At 39.9% G+C, this 27,100-nt stretch overlaps 1 protein-coding gene across 3 annotated transcripts in view; it reads left to right on the top strand.

The window, feature by feature from the left end:
* The window catches only part of LOC150087601 (ras GTPase-activating protein nGAP-like), a 604,257-nt gene that overhangs the window by 228,229 nt on the left and 348,928 nt on the right, over positions 1-27,100 (top strand). For all 3 annotated transcript variants that reach the window (XM_090369159.1, XM_090369157.1, XM_090369158.1), the window contains exons 7-8: positions 13,476-13,561; positions 13,647-13,701. In XM_090369159.1, the coding sequence (XP_090225285.1) occupies positions 13,476-13,561; positions 13,647-13,701 (141 nt within the window). The remainder of the gene's footprint in view (positions 1-13,475; positions 13,562-13,646; positions 13,702-27,100) is intronic.

Below are 27,100 nucleotides of genomic sequence, written 5' to 3'. Positions count from 1 at the left end.
AGAGAGAGAGAGAGAGAGAGAGAGAGAGAGAGAGAGTTTATTCCAACAAGGGAAAGTCTTGTCTCAAAATTTGATAGGATATTATGATGTGTTTACAAAGGAACTGGATGCAAAAAATAATTTTGATGTCACATATTTGGATTTCAGGAAAGCTTTTAACACCGTTGCGCATGGATGACTATTCCACAAATTGGAGCAGAATGGTATTAAGGGTAAGTTGCTACAATGGATAAAAGGATGGTTGAGTGGGAGAAGACAGAGGGAGGTAATTAATGGGTGCTGCTCTTCCTGGACTAATGTTATTAGTGGAGTCCCACAGGGTTCGGTGTTGGGTCCTCTGTTGTTTTGTATATTTATCAATGAAATTGATGAAGGTATATCAGGCTTAGTGTCGAAGTTTGCAGATGATACAAAGGTTGGCAGGGTTGTTAATGGCAGTAATGGCAGTGTGCTACTGCAACAGGATCTAGATAATTTGGGCAGATGGGCTAAGAAGTGCGAACTGAAGTTTAACCTTGACAAATGCAAAGTACTGCATATGGGTAGAAGTAACCCCAGAGAAACGTACCAGCTGTGTGATACTACACTTAAGGTGGTAGAAAATGGAAAAGATCTGTGAGTAAATGTTGATATTTCTGAACAGTGCAGACAGGCTGCCAGGGCAGGTAATGGGTATTTGTCAATGATATATAGGAATTTTGCTAGCAGGGAAAAGGAGGTGATTGTCCCTCTGTATATGGCAATGGTCAGGCCATGCCTTGACTGCTGCATACAGGTCTGGAGGCCTCATTTAAGAAGGATGTAGATTTGCTTGAGCATTTACAGAGAAGGGCAACAAGATTGGTGAGGGGAATGAAGGGATCCTCTTACCAAGAGAGGCTTAAATTCTACAAATTGTAGTGGCTGGAGACTAGGCCCCTGCTTGGTGATCCGATTGAGGTGTATAAGGCCTTTGAATGGGTTGAGCACGCTGAATTCTGATGGGATCCTTCCACTTGTTCAGATTACGAACCTAACGGGTTCGTAATCTGAACAAGTGGACTTTATGCACATGGAATGGGTTCCATGCGCATAAATCCAAATTAAGAAAAGACAGATGTAGAATAGATGTGCAGAAATTTGCCTTTAGCCAGCGGGTGGTTAATTGCTGGAACAAACTTCCATCTGTCATTGTGGAAGTTGATAGGTTAAATAAACTTAAGGAGGAACTGGACAGGCATTTGGAGGGAATGGTGTGATTTTTTTTTTTGGCTGATGCTGCATAAGCTCATACACTTGCTTTCTTGCATCACATGCCACCACCACCACCACTACTACAACTACTACTACAACAACATTATATTGTAATTGGTTTCAATTTTAAATAGTGTTGCATTTTCCCTTCATGGTTAAAAGGCCAGGGGTTTACAGTATTTGTACATTAAACAACATAAGACTTGAATAATATAGGGTGCCATCAATTTACATAGGACATTAAGGTGACGAGAACTGGTATTAAACAAATTACATTACAAAGATGGCGTACCGCCAGATTTAGAACATTAAACTTAAATAAACCTAATGACAACAGATATATATATACACAATTCACAGTACTGACTATTGTCCTCACCGTTCAAGAGAGAGAGAGAGAGAGAGAGAGAGAGAGAGAGAGAGAGAGAGAGCAGCATGTGCCAGGCTCATTTTCTGTTATGCCCATTAGTTAATTCACAGGGATTTCCAAGTGGTAATAAAAGGTATGCTGTCTTTGAACTTGAAGAAAGAAGGCGTGTGCACACTGTCTGGACCAACATAGAGTATTCCTTACTGGGAGCAACCGGGGCAGTTTCACTTCTGTCTAGACGTGCCTCCATAGCCAGGTGGGCAGAAGCAGCAGTGCGTTGCACATGCTTCTTGATTAGACTGAGGTTCGAGCCCGTGACCACCAAATACGGAGGAAGTGGAAAGGTCAGGAAATGACCACCGCATATCCCCAGAGCAATATGGCCTTAGTTGCTAATGCTCCTAAAAACCAAACAGCAGCAACAACAACAACTTCTGTCTAGACAGTTGCAATGGGTTGTAATGCTTTGCATTAGCTTTAGTAGAGGCATATGATGCAAGAAAGCAAGCTTATACAGCATCAGACAAAAAAAAAAAAAAAAAAAAAAGCCCCTTCCCATTTCACCCATCTAGACAAATGTTTGTCTAGTTCTGCCTTGAATTTATTTAAGGTATCAACCTCCACAACAGATGGAAGTTTGTTTCAGTTAACAATGACCCGCTGGCTAAAGGCAAATTTCCACATATCTATTCGAAATACTGTCTTTTTACTCAATTTCAGTTTATGCTCTCTCTCAAATCTGAGCAAGAGGAAGATTCCTCCTGCTCAGATTTGAGCCTACTCAATTCATTTAAGGCCTTAGACACCAATCAGATCACTTTGCAGGTGCCTAGTCTCCAGATGCTGCAAATTGCAGAACTTAGTCTTTCTTGGTAAGAGCACCCCTTTGTTCCCCTCCCCAATCCAATCTTGTTGCCCTTCTTACTTGTTCTAGCAACTCTACATCCTTCCTAAAATGAGGCTTCCAGACCTGTATGCGATACTTAAGGTGTGGCCTGACCATATACAGAATGTCAAAATAGACAGTGCAGCTGCAGACTCTCCCTGGAACAGTGCACACTACGACATAACTAATCTCACTGACATGATGATTGGCAAAGAGAAGCTAATCAAAGCGATCAACGCCCTGTCCAATAAAAGATCAATGGGAAGTGACTCTATTCCCACCTTTTGCCTTAAAGTTGCCTCCTACTTCATCAGCGACGAGCTGACAAAATTGTTCTATAGAATTTTACAACAGGGAGTCGTCCCAAATGCTTGGCTAAATTATACAGTCATCCCTATTCCAAAGGTGCTGAATCTGACCTCTACTGCTGAAGGTATATTTCAATCTCCTCCCCTTTTCTCAAATGCGTGGAGAAGTGCTTGTTTAAAGTGGTTGCCAATCAGATCCTTTCCCAGAGACCTCAGCATACACATTATGCGCTCTCACAAAGATTGCCGATAACATGCATACAGGCTCTGAATTTGAAAACCCTTCAAGCCTGGGAGCAAGGCTATGTTATGCATGCTGTTTTTCTGGATCTGAAAGCGGCCTTCAACTCAGTGCAAGTTAAGCCACTTATGTGCCTCCTGGAGAACTACTACAGTTTCATGGGTAATGTCTCGAAGCTACTCAGAAATTTGCTGACCAAGAGGTGCCTTACCTTCCAGCAAGGGAATAACTGCATCACAAAACAGGTGGAAGTCAGTATACCCCAAGGTGGATTTTTTCCATTAATGCAATATTTATTCCATTAATGAATGAAATATCTGCATTTATGGCCTACGCTGACGACATTGTATGTTACCTCTCAAGCCTGGCTAACACCTTACCGGACCTGGCAGAGGAATTATCGAATTCTATTATCCTGAACAAATATCTGTCCTCTTTCTGTGAATACGCTACTTATTAAAATAAACCCTGGAAAATCCAAATATATCATCTTCTCACCTAGAGCACAAGCAGACCTCAATCCAGCAGCCTCTCTGCAGCCCTTCATTGCAGGGCATGTTCTCGTCGCCACTCATTCCGTAAGGCACCTCTTGGTCAGCAAATTTCTGAGTAGCTTTGAGACATTACCCGTGAAACTATAGTAGTTCTCTAGGAGGCACATAAGTGGCTTAACTTGCACTGAGTTGAAGGCTGTTTTCAGATCCAGAAAAACAGCATGCATAACATAGCCTTGCTCCCAGGCGTGAAGGGTTTTCAAATTCAGAGCCTGTATGCATGTTATCGGCAATCTTTGTGAGAGTGCATAATGTGTATGCTGAGGTCTCTGGGAAAGGGTCTGATTGGCAACCACTTTAAACAAGCACTTCTCCAGGCATGTACGCCACACTGAGAACCCAGCACGGCCAGTACACACCAATTTACACAAATGGGTCTAAAACTGACAATCATGTTGGTGCAGCAGCAGTATTTCCTAACATCACTATGTCCAAAAAACTCCCCACTGAAAGTAGCAGTATACTGCAGAACTCTGTGCTATCCACATAGAATTAAACTATACACTCTTAAGAACTACACTGCAGAGCGTTATTTATACTGACTCCATTAGTGCTATCCAAGCTATACAATGCAATACAGAAAATGATAACCCCTTACTTAGACAGATCTGGAATACTCTGACTAAATTAAACCAGAAGAAACAACAAGTTCTGTTATGTTGGATCCCTGGTCACACTGGAATTTCTGGAAACAAACAGGCCGACCTAGCTGCCAAAACTGCTACCAATCCTATAGACTAATCCTTCACTACACCCGCATCTGACTATAAGTACATTATAAATAAACAATGCCTTGAACAATGGCAACATATCTGGCAGAATCAAGTCAACAATAAGCTACTTGGCATAAAAAAAGATCTAAAACCATGGAGATCTAGTATACGTGAGAACTGATATGAAGAAGTCGTATTAGCCCGATTAAGGATAGGCCACATGCACCTGACACATCTTTATTTGCTTGCAGCCACTGACCCACCACTGTGTATAAACTGTAACACCCAGCTTACTGTTCATCATCTACTTATTGATTGTCCCAAGTACAGTACTGAGCGACAAGCTATGTTTATCTCATTTCCCATGACGAACTCCTCTCTCAGCTTTTCTGACCTACTAGCAGGCACACCACATGGGATCAAAATTTTTGATTTCCTCAAACAGATAAAACTATACAACACGATATAAACTTGAATAACATCTATACAGATAGAACTATGTATTTAACATCACCATAGTTAGGCGCATTATGGCCTTTGCTGTCCTTGCGCCGTAAAGCCCCTAAGCAACAACAACAACCGTAAAATTCCTAAGAGTGGTAATGGGTAATGGACGAAAACCTAACGTATAAGGAACAAATCCAGCATTAGCATTAGCATTAGTAGAGGCATTTGATGCAAGAAAGCAAGCTTATGCAGCATCAGCCAAAAAAAAAAAAAAAAAAAAAAAAACCCACTTCCACTTCACCCCTCTGTTCGTTCAAAATACCTGTCCGGCTGAGCCTTAAACTTATTTAGGCTATCAACCTCCACCACAAGGGATGGGAGTCTGTTCCACCAACCAACCACCTGCTGGCTAAAGGCAAATTTCCGCACGTCTATCCTACATCTGTCTTTCCTCAATTGGAATTTATGCCCTCTCAGGAGATTTTTCTGAGCTAGAGGAAGAATCCCATCAGCATTGAGCATGCTTAAACCATTCAAGGCTTTATACACCTCTATCAGATCACCTCGCTGGTGCCTAGTCTCCAGACACTGTAATTTGCAAAACTTAAGCCTTTCTTCGTAAGAGCACCCCTTTGTTCCATTCACTAATCTTGTTGCCCTTCTCTGTACTCGTTCCAGCAGCTCTACATCCTTCTTGAAATGAGGGCTCCAGACCTGTATACAGTACTCTAGGTGTGGCCTGACCATTGCCTTATACAATGGAATAATCACCTCCTTATCCCTGCTGGAAAAATTCCTGTATATCATTGACAATACTCCATGAGCTACTCTTGCAGCCCGTCTGCACTGCTCAGAGAACTTCATATCTGCCTGCACAACCACCCCCAAGTCAGTTTCATTCTCTACCACTGTCAGTGTAGTACCACAGAGTTGATACATTGCTCTGGGGTTGCTGTTTCCCATGTGTAGTACTTTACATTTGTCAATGTTAAACTTCATTTGCCACCTCTCAGCCCATCTGCTCAACCTTTCCAGATCCTGTTGCAGCAGCATAGTGTCAGTAGTGTCCTTGACAACCCTGCCAACCTTTGTATCATCTGCAAACTTGGACATTAAGCTTGATATACCATCATCAATATCATTTATAAATACAGAAAACAATAATGGACCCAACACTGAGCCCTGAGGGACTCCACTAATAACATTAGTCCACGATGAGCAGCAGTGTCCATTGATTACCACTCTCTGTCTTCTCCCTCTCAACCACCCCTTTATCCATAGCAGCAATTTGCCTCCAATGTCACACTGCTCCAATTTGTGTAGCAGTCTTCCATGTGCAACAGTATCAAAAGCCTTTCTAAGATCCAAGTATATAATATCAAAGCTATTCCCTGCATCCAGTTCTTTTGTGACTGCATCATAATATCCAATCAAATTGGTCAGGCAAGACTTCCCCTTAACAAAACTATGCTGTGTCCGAGCTATAACCGAAGTCTTGTCTAAATGATCCTGCAGTGCTTCTTTAACCAGTGCCTCCATTAACTTTCCTGGAACAGAAGTTAAGCTCACCGGTCTATAATTACTTGTGTCAGCCTTTGATCCTCCTTTGTGAATTGGGGTCACATTTGCACATCTCCAGTCTATGGGTACCTCCCCTGAGTCCAAGGAAGCTCTCATAATTATGGCTAAGGGTTTGCTTACTTCCTTTGCTGCCTCCTTTAATATAACTGGATAGATCCCATCCACCCCGGGTGCCTTTCTTGTGTTTATCTTCAACAGTTTCTCCTCCACTTTACTCCCAGTTATTTTAAGATTCTGTAGCTTACTACTAGAGTTGAATACACCTCTGGCATTCCCCTCGCTGAATAACTCCTCATGTGTGAATGTCGATGCAAAATATTCATTTAGTTTGTTAGCTACCTGAGCAGGATCATCAACAGTTGACCCATCAATACCAAGTGGACCAATCTGATTCATCCCCTTCCTTCTAGAGTTTACATAAGTAAAGAACTTTTTGCTGTTTTTCTTTGCATCCCTTGCCAAGGATTTCTCGTAATCTGCCTTCGCCTGCCTAACCTCCTTTGTAACTTGGTTGCATATCAACTTGTATCTATCATAGGCTTCTGTGTCATGTGTTTATTTGTAAGTATCCCATGCATTTTTCTTCTCTGCCATATGCCTCATTAGTTCATCTGACATCCATTTTGGCCTAAACCTTGAACAATATTTCTGAGTTGGTATGTAAAGCCTAGTAACTTCCAAGATTAATTCTTTGAATGCTTCCCATTTTGAATTTGCTGTTGGTAACATCATCAGTTGGTCCCACTGTATAGAATTTAAATACTGTCTCAGTCTATCGTAGTCGCCTTTACGGAAGCAATAACCCTTCCCTTTACCCCTAATGGTAGTTACCTCTTTGAGTAAATCCCACTTCAGCACACTGTGATCACTGCCACCTAGTGGTTCATTTATCTGTAGATTCTTAATGCATGAAGAATCACTGCTGATAATCAAATCAAGAGTATTACTCCCTCTAGTTGCCTCCCGAACATGCTGATGTAGAAAACAATCATCCAATAAATCCACAAAAGCCCTGCTAGTGTGTGAGTGACCAGCCCCCAAATTCCAGTCAATATCTGGGAAATTAAAATCTTCCATTATAAGACTCTCTGATTTACTGGCCCACTCTATTTCCCTGTACAGTTTCTTATTATACTCATCAGAGTCATTAGGCCTATAGCACACTCCTACTCTCAATTTTGATCTCCCAATGTTTATGTCACACCAAACTGACTCAACACTGCACTGTCCAGCGATGTCGACTGGCTTCACTTCCTTGGTTTTTATGTGTTTCTTAACTAATAGCATAACCCCTTCCCCCTTCCTATCCTGTCTATCCTTTCTGTAGACGTTGTACTCCCCAAATTCTAGTTCTGCTTCCCTTATATCTGTGTGACACCACGTCCAATGATGCCGTGAAACCTTCAAAACTCGGTAGGCACTTGCAGTCAAAACACACAGATTTAGCTAAAACGTCAGTTGAATACTTCCAAAGGATGCGTGAAAGTTTGCAAAAGCAAAAAAGTTCATTAGCAACAATAATTGTTGCTAATAATTGTTGCTAATGAACTTAGTAAAATCTTATCTGATAGTGCCTCAAATCACGAGATGCAAAAAGCCGTATTCGATTGGAGAAGAATTAATTAAGCCTGTCAAGTTATATTGTGGTGAACAGGCTGTCCAGAAACTGAAAGGAATTAGTATGTCCGCTAAAATTGTGAATCGCAGAATTGAAGACATGGTACTTGTGTAAAATTGTACGTTTTATTCAATTCAACTTGACGAATCAACAGACATAACTAACAAGGCAGTTCTTCTTTGTTTTGTGAGGTTTGATTGCCAAGGAGAATTAATGGAAGAACTCCTCTGTTCACTAATCTTGTCAGGTAGAACAACCAGCTCTGAAATTTTCAATGCACTTGATGGTTATTTCCTGAAACACAGTATTGAATGGAAGAAATGTGTTGGGATATGCACAGACAGTGCCACAAGCATGACTGGATATCATTCAGGAGTTGTTGCAAAAGTGAAAGACGTTGGACACCCATACATCTTGTTTACTCATTAGCATTAGTAGAGGTATATGATGCAAGAAAGCAAGCTTATGCAGCATCAGCCAAAAAAAAAAAAAACCTTCCACTTCACCCCTCCGTTCGTTCAAAATACCTGTCCAGCTGAGCCTTAAATTTATTTAGGCTATCAACTTCCACAACAAGGGATGGAAGTCTGTTCCACCAACCAACTACCCGCTGGCTAAAGGCAAATTTCCGCACAGCTATCCTACATCTGTCTTTCCTCAATCTGAATTCATGCCCTCTCAGGTGATAATTCTGACAAGAGGCAGTATCCCGTCGGCATTGAGCATGCTCAAACCATTCAAAGCTTTATACACCTGTATCAGATCACCTCGCTGGTGCCTAGTCTCCAGACACTGTAATTTGGAAAACTTAAGCCTTTCTTCGTAAGAGCAACCCATTGTTCCATTCACTAATCTTGTTGCACTTCTCTGTTCTCATTCCATCAGCTCTACATCCTTCTTGAAATGAGGATTCCAGATCTGTATACAGTACTCGAGGTGTGGCCTGACCATTGCCTTATACGAGGGAATAATCACCTCCTTATCCCTGCTAGCAGAATTCCTGTATATCATTGATAAGACACCATGAGCTACTCTTGCAGCCCATCTGCACTGCTCAGAGAACTTCATATCTGCCTGCACAATTGCCCCCAGGTCCTTTTCATTCTCAACCACTGTCAGTGTAGTACCACAGAGTTGATAAATTGCTCTGGGGTTGCTGTTTCCCATATGTAGTACTTTACATTTGTCAATGTTAAACTTCATTTGCCATCTCTCAGCCCGTCTGCTCAACCTTTCCAGATCCTGTTGCATAGCATAGCATCCTTAACAACCCTGCCAACCTTTGTATCGTCTGGAAACTTGGACATTAAGCTGGATATACCATTATCAATATTATTTATAAATACAGTAAACAATAATGGACCCAACACTGATACATGTCTATGTGTCTGCATTTCTGCCCAGACACGATAGGCGGGATTATATGTTAAAAGCTTGATTGATTGATTGATTGATTGATTGATTGATTTGGGTTTTATTGGCGCACTAGCAACTAAGGCTATAATGCGCCAAGACCAGGTACTGTTAAAAGCCTTGTGGATTAACTCAAGACTTGAAGGACTCTGCAAGTCTTTTGTGGGGGAAATTTCTATCAGCATGGCCCACACTTGTAGGTAGAACAAATTTGGTTTGTAGAGACGTGATACTCTTAAACAAAGGTGATGCAAAAGTTTTTGCCAGTATTATTGAGGATACTTTGAAGGTTCAGGGAAACTGTTAGTTGGGGGGGGGGGGAGATGTGGGTAATACTGACATGCAATTATCTGATAATATTGGTCAAAGTAACTCTTGCACTTACCTCAAGAGTTCTTATCTGTTTCTCCAACCGGACATATTATCTAGATGTTCTGGGGGCAAAAATGTTTCAGGTGAGCGGGTAGATAATGCCAGGGAAGAGAGCCTAAAAAACTTCAAGGATTGTGTTAGGGTTGTTAAATATACAAGAAGAGTAAGTCTTAATTGTTTACATAGTAATGTTACAAGTGTCGTCAATAAAACAGTGAATTCGAACTACTGGTTACAACAAGTAATGCAAACATAATAGGGCTTATGGAAACGTGGTGCGAATTGTGGGAGCGAAGTTGAAAAATATGTAATTAATGATATTGAAATTCCACAAGATTATTTAATGAAAAAACTTTAGAACCTACAGGCCAGTAAGGCTCCTGGAGTTGATGGAATATACCCTATAATCTTAAGGGAGGCAGCAAGCGAGTGCACTGAAAAATTGAGGCTAATTATGCGAGCATTACTAGACTCTGGGGAGATTCCCTTGGATTGGAAAAGTGCAAATGTATCTCCCATACATAAGGGTGGCTCTAAACGTGAAGTTGAAAATGGTCGACCTGTCAGTCTGACTTCAGTAGTAGGGAAAATCATGGAGGCAATGATCAAGGGTAGAATTCAGGATTATTTGGATAGAATTGAAATTCTCAAATATACTCAGCATGGTTTTGTAAAAGGAAAATCATGTTTAACAAATCTGGTTCGCTATTTCAAAAGGGTTACTCACGAGCTGGATTTAGGGAATAATTTCGACATTGTTTATTTAGATTTCAGCAAAGCTTTTGACTCGGTCCCACATGAGCGGTTGCTTTATAAGCTGGAACAGGTTGGAATCACTGGGAAAATCCTTAGATGGATAGAAGGATGGCTTCAGGGCAGGAGGCAGAGGGTTGTGATAAATGGCTATTCCTCAGATTGGGTTGATGTAAGAAGTGGGGTTCCCCAAGGATCAGTATTAGGACCACTGTTGTTTTTAATTTTCATAAACAACATTGATGAAGGGATAGAGGGCGTGATGTCTAAATTTGCAGATGATGTTAAAATTGGTAGAGTAGTTAATGATCACTGTCAAGCTGAGCTTCTTCAGAGAGACCTGGATAGACTTCAGGAATGGTCAGAAAAATGGTAGCTATGCTTTAATCCCACAAAGTGTAAGGTATTACACCTGGGAAACAGTAATCCCAAAATGACTGGAGTTCAACTAAACCCAGTACTGGAGGAAAGGGACTTGGGTGTTATGATACAGTCAGACATAAAATTCTCTGAGCATTGTAAACAGGTTGCAAGGAAGGCCCATGTTGTCCTATCGATGATCTATCGAACTTTTGCAAGTAGAGATATGGACGTGATAATCCCATTATATAAGGCTTATGTTAGACCACACTTGGAATACTGTGTTCAAGTATGGAGACTGCACCTAAAGAAAGACACCGAGCTTCTTGAAAGTGTGCAAAGACGGGTAACTCGCCTGGTGAGATCGGCAAAAGGCCGTCCTTATGAAGAAAGACTTCGAATATGTGGGTTGCAGAGTTTGGAAACTAGACACCTTAGAGGAGATTTGATTGAGGTGTTTAAGGCTCTGAGGGGCATCAGTAAAATGAATGAGGACGAAATTTTCAAGATTATAAATTATGCTAGAACTAGGGGACATAAATTCAAGTTACTGGGGGAGATGTTTAGATTGTACTGCAGGCTTATTACAACTTATTACTGGAATAAGTTGCCTTTATGGGTGGTAGAGGCCGACAGTTTGGGGAAATCCAAAGGTCATCTGGATAGCACTTTCGGATAAGGGAAGCGCATAGGATGATAGGTTTAATTTCCTTTATTTTTATTAATTATTATTATTATTATTTTTTTTTTTGTTTTTATCATTGTTTTGTTCCGATTTTTTTTTTTTTTTGGCTGGTGCAGCATAAGCCATAGGCTTTCTTGCACCATGTGGCCATTACTAATACTAATACTAAAATGTAAAGTACTACATATGGGAAGCAGTAATCCCAGAGTAATGTATCAACTCTGTGGTACCACAGTGACAGTGGTAGAGAATGAAAAGGACCTGGGGATAATTGTTCAGGCAGATATGAAATTTTCTGAGCAGTGCAAATGGTTTGCAAGAGTAGCTCATGGTGTCTTGTCAATGATATACAGGAATTTTTCTAGCAAGTATAAGGTGGTGATTATCCTCTTGTATAAGGCAATGGCCAAGCCACACCTTGAGTATTGTATACAGGTCTGGAGGCCTCATTTTAAGAAGGATGTGGAACTGTTGGAATGAGTACAGAGAAGGGCAATAGGATTCGTGAATGGAACAAAGGGTTGCTCCTACGAAGAAAGGCTTAAATTTTGAAAATTACAGTGTCTGGAGACTAGGCACCGGCGAGGTGATCAGATAGAGGTGTATAAAGCTTTGAATGGTTTGAGCAATTCTGCCTCTTGCTCAGAATAATCACCTGAGAGGGCATAAATTCAAATTGAGGAAAGTCAAATGTAGGATAGATGTGCGGACGTTTACCTTTAACCAGCAGGTAGTTGGTTGGTGGAACAGACTTCAATCCTTTGCTGTGGACATTGAAAGCCTAAATAAATTTAAGGCTGAGCTAGACAGGTATTTGGATCGAGCCGCGGGGTGAAATGGGAGCGTTTTTTTTTTTTTTTGTTTTTCTTGGCTGATGCTACATAAGCTTGCTTTCTTGCATCATACGCCTCTACCAATGCTAATGCTAATTAATCTTGATAGGTACTATGCTTCTCATACTAACTAAGAAATATTGTTCAAGGTTTAGGTCTAAATGGATGTCAGATGAACTAATGAGACATGTGGCGGAGAAGAAAAATGCATGGGATACATATAAATTAATGCGTGACACGGTAACCTATGATAGATATAAGCTGGTCTATAACCAAGTCACAAAGTAGGTTAGGCAGGCAAAGACAAATTACGAGAAATCTTTGGCAAAGGATGCAAAAAAAAAAAAAAAACAACAACAAGGAGTTCTTTACTCTTTATTCTGAGCAAGATGGAATTCTCTATCTTGCTCAGAATAATTGCCTGAGAGGGCATAAATTCAAATCGAGGAAAGACAGTTGTAGGAAAGCTGTGCAGAAATTTGCCTTTATCGAGCGTGTGGTTAATTGCTGGAACAAACTTCCATCTGTTGTAGAAGTTGATAGCTTAAATGGAGTCACAGCAGAACTAGACAAACATTTCGTGGAAGTGGATGGATGAAATTAGAAGATTTTTTTTTTTTTTTTTTTGGCTGGTGTTATATAAGCTTGCTTTCTTGCATCATGTGCCTTTACTAATGCTAATAACATCAAAAGTCATAAAGAAGGTTCACTGTATATTAAGTTAAAGCATGTGTATTTAGCAACTGTTGGTGTTAAAAGAGAATAAAGATATTTTGCTTTACATGTTATTATCCGGCTTTTTATTGTTAATATATTTTATCCAATGTAAAATAAATGGATACTCTGCCAGGCATGAATGTGTGTGTGAATGTCTTCTGGTTCCTAGATTGTTTCGAATAATAAATCCAGCTCTGTGTGTGTGTGCGTGCAGATGTTTGATAATTATGGCTTGCTTGGACCATGCTTGTTGTGGATCACACAAATTATACCATGAAGTTAGTAGTATAAAGTAAAAAAACATACTGTTATATCTTTTTTACAGTACAAATGATTTTTTTTACTTTAAGTAAATATTAAAAAATATTAAAAGCCTCTAACAATTTTACAGTAATTTGCCATCTTTATCGAACATAACTGTGAGTCTGTACAAAGAACCAGACAAGAAAAAGAAGAGAGATAGGACAGTGCTTGTAGGTGAGTACTAATTCTGTGAATTTGTGCACACTGTTGATTCATTTATTAGTAAGTAATGGCAGTAACTATTTTAATTCATTCTTAGGTTCTGTAAATATACCTGTGTCAGTTGTAAATAGTCGTCATTTAGTGGAAAAATGGTAAGTATAAAAAATATATATTTTATTGATACAAGTAGGTTTTTTTTTAGCTCCTATTTCTGTCTCTGATTCTTTCTCTTTCTTTCTTATATTTGAAATTATGTTTCCTTTAGATATCCATGTGTGGGACAAGATTTTGCAGCTCTGGAAAACACTAAATTTTTATTTATATTTAGCCATTTTATTGACTTAATTGTTATATTAAATTATTTTCTATAAGTAGCTTTATAGTTCTAGTCAAGCTCCTTGGTTTATTTTGAATTTATATAGCGATTTTGAAAGTTAATATTTGGTGTCTGTAAATTTTACCATTCGTAACTTGCTGCCATTGGTATACGATATGGAATAGCGTAATGCATATATCCTAAACTTTATAGAGTAAGGTTTAATATAAACCTAGAAAGTGAAATTTATAGCACTGTATGAGAAATCTGGTAACTTAGTATAATATTATTAATTAATCAGTAAAAATTAATCTTATTAAATTTCATTGTTAATTAAATTGTACTTAAACAGAATCATGATCCAGACTAGAAGAGCAAAGCAACGTGCAGAGATTAACGGGAGTGCTGTGGCTCAGTGGAGAACCAAATGGGGTGATTCTCCAACATATCACAGTCTAAAAAAATGTGCGAAAAGTGAAATGTTTGTGGATCTTTATAGAACAGGACATGATCTAGCCAAGGAGGATGTCTTTGTTTGTGCTTGGTGCTGAGACTGTGAAAAAATTAGGTGCCAACTCAGTGTTCTGATGGGTGGCTACGAGTGTTTGAGGTGTTGGCTAGATGCTCTTGAAGAAATTAATATGAGTGGCCCATCAAGCTCTCAGCTCCCTAACTCAATGCCAGAGCATCTCCTATGCATCAGATAACACAGCGGTAATCTCCAAGGCAGAACGTTCTGGTCCCACAGGAGCTAGTTAGTATTTTCAAGGTTGGCGTCTCCATAGCGAGGTGGGAAGGAGCAGCAGTGCATAGCACACGCTTCTTGATTAGACTGGGGTTCGAGCCCGTCACCACCAAATACGGAGGATGCGGAAAGGTCAGGGAATGACCACCGCATATTCCCAGAGCAATATGGCCTTAGTTGCTAATGCTCCTAAAAACCAAAAAAAAAAAAAAAAAAAAAAAAAAATACTATTATCAAAAAGGCCTCTGAGGTTGGGAAAGTTCATATTCACAATATTACATTAATACACCAACCGTTGAGTTAAAATAACTTAATACTGTATATATAGATATATATAGTATATCCTCTGTATTATATATAATACAGAGGATACTGTAACATAATCTATTTACAATAACTGATATTGAATAAAGCCTAAAAACAAAATAAAATACTAAATTTTTAAAATACAATAAAATATATAAGATTAAAAGCATTAAAACTATTAAAACTATAGAATTCTAGCTTTTGGGGGTGTCCGCCTCCTTTCTCAACAAGAAAAAATACTTATGCAGCACATCCTTAAGTATCAGGTTCATGGCACACGTGGTTGATCAGATGCATGAACAAAAGCTTCTACACGTGTCCCAGAACTGGAAGCAGCTCGGGGAACGTGGTAAACAGAAACGCTCATCTTTTGAGAGGACTATAGCCTCAAAAAGGGGGTGAAGCCACACACCCCTATCCCTATTCATAGTATTGTTATTGGATGAGCAAATCCACAAGCTCTCGAGCCACTTGCTGTCCCAGAACCTATGCGCCCGATCAAGGATGACAGGATTTTCTGGGGAGATGTAGTGCTGTCTTTCCCAGAAATGTTCAGCAACAGCGGACTTGTTAAACTCTGCAGTCTGTATGGCACTCGCTATGTGGGGGAAATGGGGCCGTGGCTTAAGGATCGTCCTTAAGCTGCCACCCTGTTTCCCCCACATAACATTCCCCACAATCCGGGCATTTAATCTCATATATAACCCCACTACTGGAGTCCCTTGATATGGGGTCCTTAATTTGCGACACTACTGTGTGCAACCTCCGACTCAGAAGTTGCACACGGCGTGCTTGATAATCCCGAAATACTCTTGCAATGCATTCTGTGAGGCCCAGATAGTAGGGAATGTAAGCTGTGGTAACCGGAACAGCCAATTTTCTATGGATAGACTCCACTCCTCTACTATATTTATCCATGATCCTCTGGGGGTAACCGCATTTCATGAAGTCCGCTGCAATTCGTTAAATTTCTTTCTCTTTCTCCTCAGAGGTACTACAGTGGGTTCCAGTCCTATCAAATAGTGCCTTAGCGACACTATTCTTATGTTGCCTAGTCTGCGCTGACCTATAGTGGGCATACTGGCTCCGGCACATTGGTTTCTTATATATTGTGGTTTTTAGCCTGGAGCCATCTCTCTGTATACCATTACATCCAGGAATGGGACGATACCATCTGCTTCTACCTCTGAGGTAAACTGTATAAACGGAGAAAAACTGTTGAGAAGACTAAGCACATCTTCCTCTCTCCCCTTTTGAACAATAGTGAATGTGTCATCCACATACCTTTTCCACTTACGCATAGGGAACTCCAATCCTTCAAAGATCCTGTTTTATAATTCCTCCATGGCTAGGTTCACCACAATAGCACTAATAAGAGGCTATAGTCCTCTAAAAAGATGAGCATTTCTGTTTACCACGTTCCTGAGCTGCTTCCGGTTCTGGGGCACGTGTAGAAGCTTTTGTTCATGCGGCTGATCAACCATGTGTGTCGTGAACCTGATACTTAAGGATGTGCTGGGTAAGTATTATTTTTTGTTGAGAAAGGAGACAGATGCCCCCGAAAGCTACAATTGTATAGTTTTAATAGTTTTAACGCTTTTGATCTTGTATATTTTATTGTATTTTAAAAATTTAGTATTTTACTTTGTTTATAGGCTTTATTCAATATCAGTTATTGTAAATAGATTATGTTATGGTATCCTCTGTACTGTTAGCATTAGCATTAGCATTAGTAGAGGCATTTGATGCAAGAAAGCAAGCTTATGCAGCATCAGCCAAAAAAAAAAAAAAAAAAAAAAAAAAACCCACTTCCACTTCACCCCTCTGTTCGTTCAAAATACCTGTCCAGCTGAGCCTTAAACTTATTTAGGCTATCAACCTCCACCACAAGGGATGGAAGTCTGTTCCACCAACCAACCACCCGCTGGCTAAAGGCAAATTTCTGCATGTCTATCCTACATCTGTCTTTCCTCAATTTGAATTTATGCCCTCTCAGGTGATTTTTCTGAGCTAGAGGAAGAATCCCATCAGCATTGAGCATGCTTAAACCATTCAAGGCTTTATACACCTCTATCAGATCACCTCGCTGGTGCCTAGTCTCCAGACACTGTAATTTGCAAAACTTAAGCCTTTCTTCGTAAGAGCACCCCTTTGTTCCATTCACTAATCTTGTTGCCCTTCTCTGTACTCGTTCCAGCAGCTCTACATCCTTCTTGAAATGAGGCCTCCAGGCCTGTATACAGTACTCTAGGTGTGGCCTGACCATTGCCTTATACAATGGAATAATCACCTCCTTATCCCTGCTGGAAAAATTCCTGTATATCATTGACAATACTCCATGAGCTACTCTTGCAGCCCGTCTGCACTGCTCAGAGAACTTCATATCTGCCTGCACAACCACCCCCAAGTCCCTTTCATTTTCTACCACTGTCAGTGTAGTACCACAGAGTTGATACGTTGCTCTGGGGTTGCTGTTTCCCATATGTAGTACTTTACATTTGTCAATGTTAAACTTCATTTGCCACCTCTCAGCCCATCTGCTCAACCTTTCCAGATCCTGTTGCAGTAGCATAGTGTCAGTAGTGTCCTTGACAACCCTGCCAACCTTTGTATCGTCTGCAAACTTAGACATTAAGCTTGATATACCATCATCAATATCATTTATAAATACAGAAAACAATAATGGACTTAACACTGAGCCCTGAGGGACTCCACTAATAACATTAGTCCACGATGAGCAGTGTCCATTGATTACCACCCTCTGCCTTCTCTCCCGCAGCCACCCCTTTATCCATAGCAGCAATTTGCCTCCAATGCCACACTGCTCCAATTTGTGCAGCAGTCTTCCATGTGAAACAGTATCAAAAGTCTTTCTAAGATCCAAATATATGATATCAAAGTTATTCCCGGCATCCAGTTCTTTTGTGACTGCATCATAGTAAACAATGAAATTGATCAGGCAGGACTTCCCCTTAACAAAACCATGCTGTGTCTGAGCTATAACTGAAGTCTTGTCTAGATGATCCTGCAGTGCTTCTTTAATCAGTGCCTCCATTACTTTTTCTGGAACAGAAGTTAAACTTACAGGTCTATAATTACTTGTATCAGCCGTTGATCCTACTTTGTGAATCGGGGTCACATTTGCACATCTCCAGTCTATGGGTACCTCCCCTGAGTCCAAGGAAGCTCTCATAATTATGGCTAAGGGTTTGCTTATTTCCTTTGCTGCCTCCTTTAATATAACTGGATAGATCCCATCCATCCCTAGTGCCTTTCTTGTGTTTATATTCAGCAATTTCTCCTCCACTTTACTCTCAGTTATTACGAGATTATCTAGCTTACTGCCAGAGTTGAATACACCTCTGGCATTCCCCTCCCTGAATAACTCCTCATGTGTGAATGGCGATGCAAAATATTCATTTAGTTTGTTAGCTACCTGAGCAGGATCATCAACAGTTGAACCATTGATAATCAAGTGGACCAATCTGATTCATCCCCTTCCTTCTACAGTTTACATAAGTAAAGAACTCTGCTGTTTTTCTTTGCATCCCTTGCCAAAGATTTCTCGTAATCTGCCTTCGCATGCCTAACCTCCTTTGTAACTTGGTTACAGATCAACTTATATCTATCATAGGCTTCTGTGTCACGTGTTAATTTCTATGTATCCCATGCATTTGGTTGGATACTATGATGCAGTCACAAAAGAACTGGATGCAGGGAATAACTTTGATATTATATACTTGGATCTTAGAAAGGCTTTTGATACTGTTGCAAATGGAAGACTGCTGCACATATTGGAGCAGTGTGGCATTGGAGGCAAATTGCTGCTATGGATAAAGGGGTGGGTGAGGGGAAGAAGGCAGAGAGTGGTAATCAATGGACACTGCTCATCGTTGACTAATGTTATTAGTGCAGTCCCTCAGGGTTCAGTGTTGGGTCTATTACTGTTTTCTGTATTTATAAATAATATTGATGATGCTATATCAAGCTTAATGTCGAAGTTTGTAGACGATGCAAAGGATGGCAGGGTTGTTAAGGACACTACTGATACTATGCTGCTGCAACAGGATCTGGAAAGGTTGGGCAGATGGGCTGAGAGGTGGCGAATGAAGTTTAACATTGACAAATGTAAAGTACTACATATGGGAAACAGCAACCCCAGAGCAACGTATCAACTCTGTGGTACTACACTGACAGTGGTAGAGAATGAAAAGGACCAGTGGGTAATTGTGCAGGCAGATATGAAGTTCTTTGAGCGGTGCAGACGGGCTGCAAGAGTAGCTCATGGTGTCTTATCAATGATATACAAGAATTTTTCTAGCAGGGATAAGGCGTTTATTCCCTTGTATAAGGCAGTGGTCAGGCCACACCTTGAGTGCTGTATACAGGTCTGGAGGCCTCATTTCAAGAAGGATGTAGAGTTGCTGGAACGTGTACAGAGAAGGGCAACAAGATTAGTGAATGGAACAAAATGTTGCACTTAGGAAGAAAGGCTTAAGTTTTGCAAATTACAGTGTCTGGAGACTAGGCACCGGCGAGGTTATCTGATAGAGGTGTATATAAAGTCTTGAAAGGTTTGAACATGCTCAATGCTGATGTGATTCTGCCTCTTGCTCAGAATAATCACCTGAGTGGGCATAAATTGAAATTGAGGAAAGACAGATGTAGGATAGATGTGTGGAAATTTGCCTTTAGCCAACGGGTAGTTGGTTGGTGAAACAGACTTCCATCCCTTGTTGTGGAAGTTAATAGCCTAAATAAATTTAAGGCTCAGCTTGACAGGTATTTCAAACGAATGGAGTGGTGAAGTGGAAGTTTTTTTTTTTTTTTTTTTTGGCTGATGCTGTATGAGCTTGCTTTCTTGCATCAAATGCCTCTACTAATGCTAATGCTTATGCATTTTTCTTTTCTGTCATATGTCTCATTAGTTCATCTGACATCCATTTAGGCCTAAACCTTGGTAACATCATCAGTTGGTCCCATTGTATAGAATTTAAATACTGTCTCAGACCATCGTAAACGCCTTTATGAAAGCAATAACCCTTCTCTTTACCCCTGATGGTAGTTACCTCTTTGAGTAAATCCCACTTCGGCACACTATGATCACTGCCACCTAGTGGTTCCTCTATCTGCAGATTCTCAATGCATGAAGAATCACTACTGATAATCAAATCAAGAGTATTACTCCCTCTAGTTGCTTCCCGAACATGCTCATGTAGAAAACAATCATCCAATAAATCCACCAAAGCATGGCTAGTGTGTGAGTGACCAATCCACAAATTCCAGTCAATATCTGGGAAATTAAAATCCCCCATTATAAGACTCTCTGATATACTGGCCCACTCTATTTCCCTGTACAGTTTCTTATTATACTCTTCAAAGTCATTAGGCCTATAGCACACTCCTACTCTCAATCTTGATTCCCCAGTGCGTATGTCACACCAAACTGACTCCACACTGCACTGTTCAGCGATGTCGACTGGCTTCATTTCCTTGGATTTTATGTGTTTCTTAACTAATAGCATAACCCCTCCTCCCTTCCTATCCTGTCTATCCTTTCTGTACACATTGTACCTTATTTGCCTTATATAAGGAATGTAGATTGTACTACATTGTACATTCCTTATATCTGTGTGACACCCCGTCTCTGATATCCCAACAATATCCACCTTTGATGCTTTGAGCAATACCTCAAATTCATCAAATTTATTTACCAAACTCCTAGCATTGGTGTACACGCAAGTATACATGCACCTGTTCTTTTTCTTAGCTACCCTAACACAACCCATGTGTTTACTTGTACCGCAATGACTCCCAGCAGTGTCTGAAATATCCTGCATCTTGTTTTCCAGGCTTCTGCTCATTCCAATTGAAGCAGTGGAAGAATCACTTTCACCTCTGCCATTGCTACTGTTAATCTATTAGTCCTTGTATCCCCGCAAGATAGCAGTTTTCCGACCCACCTAACACTGCCTCGAGAGCATCAGCAGGATCATCAACAGTTGAACATATTTAATCAGGATCATCAACAGTTGAACATATTTAATCAGGATCATCAACAGTTGAACCACCAATATCAAGTGGACCAATCTGTTTCATCCCCTTTGCGAGTTTACATTGTTGTTTGTTTTTCAAAACAAAAATGAAAAACAACAAGTTGTTTGTTGTTTTTCACTGCATCCTTCGTCAAGGTTTTCACATAATCAGTCTTCACTTGTCTAACCTCCTTTTTGAATTTATTGCACACTAGTTTATACCTACCATTGGCTTCTGTGTCAACTGATAATTTATATGCATACCACACATTTTTCTTCTCTGCCATGAGCCTAATTAGTTCATCTGACATCCATTTAAGTCTAAATCTTGTACAGTATTCCTTAGATGGTATGAAAAGCCTAGTAGCTTCCAAGATTAATTCCTTGAAGGCATTCCATTTAGAATTTGCTGTTTTTAACATCATCATCATTCGATCTCACTGTAAAGAATTTAAAAACTGTCTGAGACCACTGTAGTCACCTATATGAAAATAAAAACCCTTCCTTTACCCTTGATGGTAGTTACATCTTTGTGTAAATCCCACATCAGTACACTGTGATCACTGTCACCTAGTGGTTCCTATACCTGAAAATTCTTAATGCATGAATAATCACTGCTGTCAATCAGATCAAGAGTATTATTCATTTGGTTGCCCCTTGAATATGTTGCTATAGAAAACAATCCTCCATTAAATCAACAAAAGGCTTGCTATTGTGTGAGTGACCAACCCACAAGTTCCAGTCAATATCTAGAAAGTTAAACCCCCCCCATTACAAGACATTCTGATTTACTGGCCCACTCTGTTTCTCTGCAGAATTGTTCATTGTACTCATCAGAGTCATTAGGCCTATAACACACAGCTACTTTCATTCTCATTTCCTAGTGTCCCACCAAACTGACTCAACATGCCACCCATATCAACTGGATGCACTTTCTTAGATTTTATGTGTTTCTTAACTAACCGTGGTGGGAATGAGATTAGCTCGGTGCGTGCAAAGTTTTTATGGTTCCAGCTAACAGAGAAATTTTTCTTAAATTTTTACCATTTTATTGACTTCATTGGCATATTAATTTATTTTCTAAAAGTAGTCTGATGTAGGCAACTGAAGTTTAACATTTGTCAATGGTAAACTTCATTTGCCATTTCTCAGCACATCTGCCCAACTTTTCTAGATCCTGTTGCAGTAGCATACTGTCATGGTGCCTCCATAGCCGGGTGGGCAGGAGCAGTTGTGCATAGCACACGCTTCTTGATTAGATCGGGGTTCGAGCCCATGACCACCAAATATGGAGAATGCGGAAAGGTCAAGTAATGACCACCGCATATCCTCGGAGCAATATGGCCTTAGTTGCTAATGCTCCTAAAAATCAAATAACAAACAACAAACAGCATACTGTCATTAAGAAAACTGCCAACCTTCATATCGTCTGCAAACTTGGATATTAAGCCTAATATACCTTCATTGATATCATTGATAAATATACTGAACAACAATGGGCCCCCACACTGAACCCTGGGGGACTCCACTAATAATATTAGTTCACAAAGGGCAGTCTCCATTGATTACCACTCTCTGTCTTTTTCCACTCGATTATCCATTGTAGCAACTTGCCCTTAATACTATACTGCTCCCATTTTTTTATACAGTATTCTTCCATGTGCAACAGTATCAAAAGCTTTTCTGAAATCCAAGTATATGATATCAAAATTATTTTTTGCATCCAGTTCCTTTGTAACCACTTTTCTCTCAGTTTTTTAAAAAATTATTAAGCTTCCCATTAGAGTTTAATAAGCATCTCTCCTCCACTTTCCTACAGAATTCCTTATGTGTGAATGTAGATGCAAAATGCTGATTTAGTTGTCAGCTATCTGAGCAAGATCATCAACAGCCGAACCATCTATATCAAGTGGACCAACCTGATTCATCCTCTTCCTTCAGTTTATATAAGTAAAGAAATCCTTCCTGTTTTTCTTTGTATCCTTTTGCTAAAGCTTTCTCATAATCTGCCTTCACTTGACTACCCTACATTGTGACTTGATTACAGATTACCTTATATCTGCAATAGGCTTCTGTGTCGCCTGATAATTTATATGCATCCTATTAATATTTTGTTTCTCCCACAAGTCATTAGTTTATCTGACATCCATTTAGGCCTAAACCTGGAACAGTATTTCTTGAAAAGCCAAGTAGCTTCCAAAAAAAAAAACCCAAGGGGCTCACATCTGGTGAGTATGGGCTTGGCACACCCAGGGTTCTGAGCTGGATATCATCATTCTTCTATTTTTTGGTGATTCCTTTCTACTTCTCTCTCTCTCTCTCTCTCTCTCTCTCTCTCTCTCTCTCTCAGGGTAACTCGGAAATTTTTTTTTGCTGGTGCAGCATAAGCCTCAGGCTTCCTTACACCATATGGCTAATCATAATAATAATAGTAATAAAGATTAATTCCTTGAATGTATCCCATTTAGAATTTGCTATTGGCATCATAATCGGTTGGTCCCATTGATGATGTTGTCTCTGAGCAGTGCAGTTGGGCTGCTAGTACAACTTGTGGAGTTTTTTGAATGATATTCAGGAATTTTGCTAGCAAGAACAAGGAGTTTAATATGCCTTTGCACAATAATGTTCTCTGAGCAGTGCTGATTGTATGCATTTTGGCTGTATGGTTAGGATTGCCCCATATTCTGGTAGATAAATCTGTACGAGGTCATTAGTAATTGCCAAAGCCTCAGCATCTCTACCAGCTGGGTCTGTCTGACTAGAAAACGGAAGCCAGCTGGAGGAGCTGGAGTAAAACCACCTTTGACGCAAAAGGAATCATACAGCGAATAATTTGGGCAATTGATGAGCAGTGGTTGAATCAACCGATAACTGAGATTCTGTCAGAAAAAAGGACATGGGGTTTGGCAAACTGTAAGTGGAAATGGAGATTATTGAGATTAGAACTGAGCCAACGTATATTTGTGAAATGAACTAGGAAGTGTTTGGGAGGTTTACACCTTTTCACAGATAAGCTTGCTCTATTAGTTTGCCAATTCATGAGGTATTCAATAGTAAGAAAAAGTGGGGTGGGGGGATGTGATGTATAAAGTAATGAAATTTTTGAATATGGCGTACACGTGGTAAGAATATACCTAACATGGCCTCGACAATGCCCCCAGCATACACACTTCTCTGACTACCTCTGTCACTATCTAGTATTTGTATTAGTAATGGCCGCATGGTCTAAGAAAGCCGATGGCTTAATAAAAGAAAAGGAAATTAAACCTATTATTCTATGCGTTTCCCTCACCAGAAGATATTATTCAGATGACCTTTGAATTTCTCCAAACTGTCAGCCTCTACCACCCATGTAGGCAACTTATTCCAGTAATTTATAACTCACTGGCTAAAAGAAAACTTCCTGCAGTACAATCTAAATGTCTCCCCCCCCCCGTAACTTGAATTTATGTCCCCTAGTTCTAGCATCATTTATAATCTTGAAAATTTGTCCTCATTCATTTTACTGATGCCTCTTAGAGCCTTAAACACCTCAATCAAATCTCCTTTAAAGTGTCTAGTTTCCAAACTCTGCAACCCACATATTCGAAGTCTTTCTTCATAAAGACGCCCTTTTGCCAATTTCACCAGGCGAGTTACCCATCTTTGCATCCTTTCAAGAAGCTCGATGTCTTTCTTTAGGTGCAGTCTCCATATTTGAACAGAGTATTCCAAGTGTGGTCTAACAAAAGTCTTATATAATGGGTTTATCACGTCCCTATCTCTACTTGCAAAAGTTCAACATATCATCGATAGGACACCATGGCTAAGTAATAGTAATAGTAATTGTGGCATGTGATGCAAGAAAGCAAGTGTATGAGGCTATGTAGCAATAGCCAAAAAAAGTATATATATACACACAACCATTCCCTCTAAATATGTTTGTCCAGTTCCTCTTTAAATTTATTTAACCTATCAACTTCCACAACGACAGATGGAAGTTTGTTCCAGCAATTAACCACCCGCTGGCTAAAGGCAAATTTGCACACATCTATTCTACAGCTGTCTTTCCTCAGTTTGAATTTATGCCCCATTAGGTTTCTAATCTGAACAAGTGGAAGAATCCCTTCAGAATTCAGCTTGCTCAACCCATTTAAGACCACACCTCAATCAGATTACCTCGCAGGTGCCTAGTCTCCAGTCGCTGCAATTTACAGAATTTAAGCCTCTCTTAGTAAGAGCATCCCTTCATTCCCCGTCACCAATCTTGTTGCCCTTCTCTGTACACACTCAAGCAAGTCTACTTTCTTCCTAAAATGAGGCCTCCAGACCTGTACACAGTACTCAAGGCATGGCCTGATCATTGCCTTATACAGAGGGACAATCACCTCCTTTTCTCTGCTAGCAAAATTCCTGTATATCATTGACAAAACCCCATGACCTGCTCTGGTAGTCTGTCTGCATTGCTCAGAAAACTTCATATCTGACTGCACAATTACCCCCAGGTAATTTTCATTTTCTATCACCCTAAGTGTAGTACCACACAGTTGGTACATTCCTCTGGGGGTTACTTCTACCCATATGTAGTACTTTGCATTTGTAAAATGTTAACCTTCAGTTGCCTCTTCTCAGCCCATCTTCCCAAATTTTCTACATCCTGTTGCAGTAGCACACTGCCATTATTGTCATTAACAGCCCTGCCAACCTTTGTATCATCTGCAAACTTCAACACTGAGCCTGATATACCCTCATCAATATCATTGAAAAATACATAGAACAATGGTGGACCCAACACCAAAACCTGTGGGACTCCACTAATGACTCTTGTTTGACTAAGGACACAGAAGAGAGCATAAATTCAAATTGGGGAAGGATGGTTGTAGGATAGATGTGTGTTAATTTGCCTTCAGCCAGCAGGTAGTTGATTGTTGGAACAAACTTCCATCTGGAGTTGTGGAAGTGGGTAGTGTGAATAAGTTCGAGGAAGAATTAGACTATTAGACTGTATGGGAAGTGGTTTTTTTTTTTTTTTTAGCCAATGTTCTATAAGCTTGCTTTCTTGTCTCTGTTTTTTTTTTTTTTTTTTTTTTTAATGAAAACCCCAAACACGAGAGGTATTAGAACTACAGTACTTAGTACCTTGCTTAGATTGGAGATTGAGAAGACGAAAGAAGATATTTGTTGACATTAGACTTGATCTTCTGTAGACTGTAATTTTCAGGAAATACGTATGAAGGAAGGTTGTACCAGAAAACGGCAGTTGGACGAATAAACGAGGAAGATGAAAAGTTTGTTCTGTAAGTTTGAAGTTTGGACAGTAAATGGATGTTGGCTGGTGGTGGCACATGTTCGGACTGTTTTGAACGAGAGAGTGAGAATAATAGAAGCCAATTCAGAAGAACCATGCCCATGGAAGTATCTGTAAAAAAGACATGCAGCAGAAACAGTACATCTATGAGACAGTGAGTAGAGAGACTGAGTTAGAAATGAGTCATTAATTAACCTAACTGCCCTTTTCTGAATGGAATCTAGAAGCCTGAGAGAGGTTTTGGGGGCAATGCTCCAGATGTGGGAACAATATTAGGGTAACTCGGAATTTTTTTTTGACTGGTGCAGCATAAGCCTCAGGCTTCCTTGCACTATATAGCTGGCAATAATAATAATAATAATATTCCATGGTAGGTCTTATTTGCAATTTGTACAGAGTGAACAGCTGTTTGGAGGAAAAGTAACGTCTAGAGCGAAAGAGAAGAACAAGATTTTTAGATGCAGAGGAAGCAATATTTGTAATGTGCTTGTGCCAAGAGAGATTAGAAGCCAGGGTAATCCCCAAAAGAGATATATCATTTTGCCTAGAAATCGGAATGTCACCAAAGATAAGCATGGGAGCAGAAGAATCCTTTTTGTGAGATATAAGACAAGACTGAATTTTAGAAGGATTGAAATCAACTAAGTTGTCTTTGCCCCACTGGAGAATTACCTGGAGATCGGCATTTAAGGAATTGGTAGCAGATATTTAAGAAGTTGAAGCTTATTGAGCAGGACAAGGTTTCTCAAAATGGAAAGTGGAATGCAATGTGCTATCATCTGCAAAACTATGGATAAGATTTCCAGTAAATGGAAGAAGGTCATTAATACACAAGAGGAAAAGAGTGAGGGAAAGAACTGAA

The sequence above is a fragment of the Mastigoproctus giganteus genome, chromosome 3 (genome assembly GCF_048544385.1).
Source record: "Mastigoproctus giganteus isolate SK-2022 chromosome 3, ASM4854438v1, whole genome shotgun sequence".
NCBI classification, from domain to species: domain Eukaryota; kingdom Metazoa; phylum Arthropoda; class Arachnida; order Uropygi; family Thelyphonidae; genus Mastigoproctus; species Mastigoproctus giganteus.
This window is presented reverse-complemented; position numbering and strand designations above follow the sequence as displayed.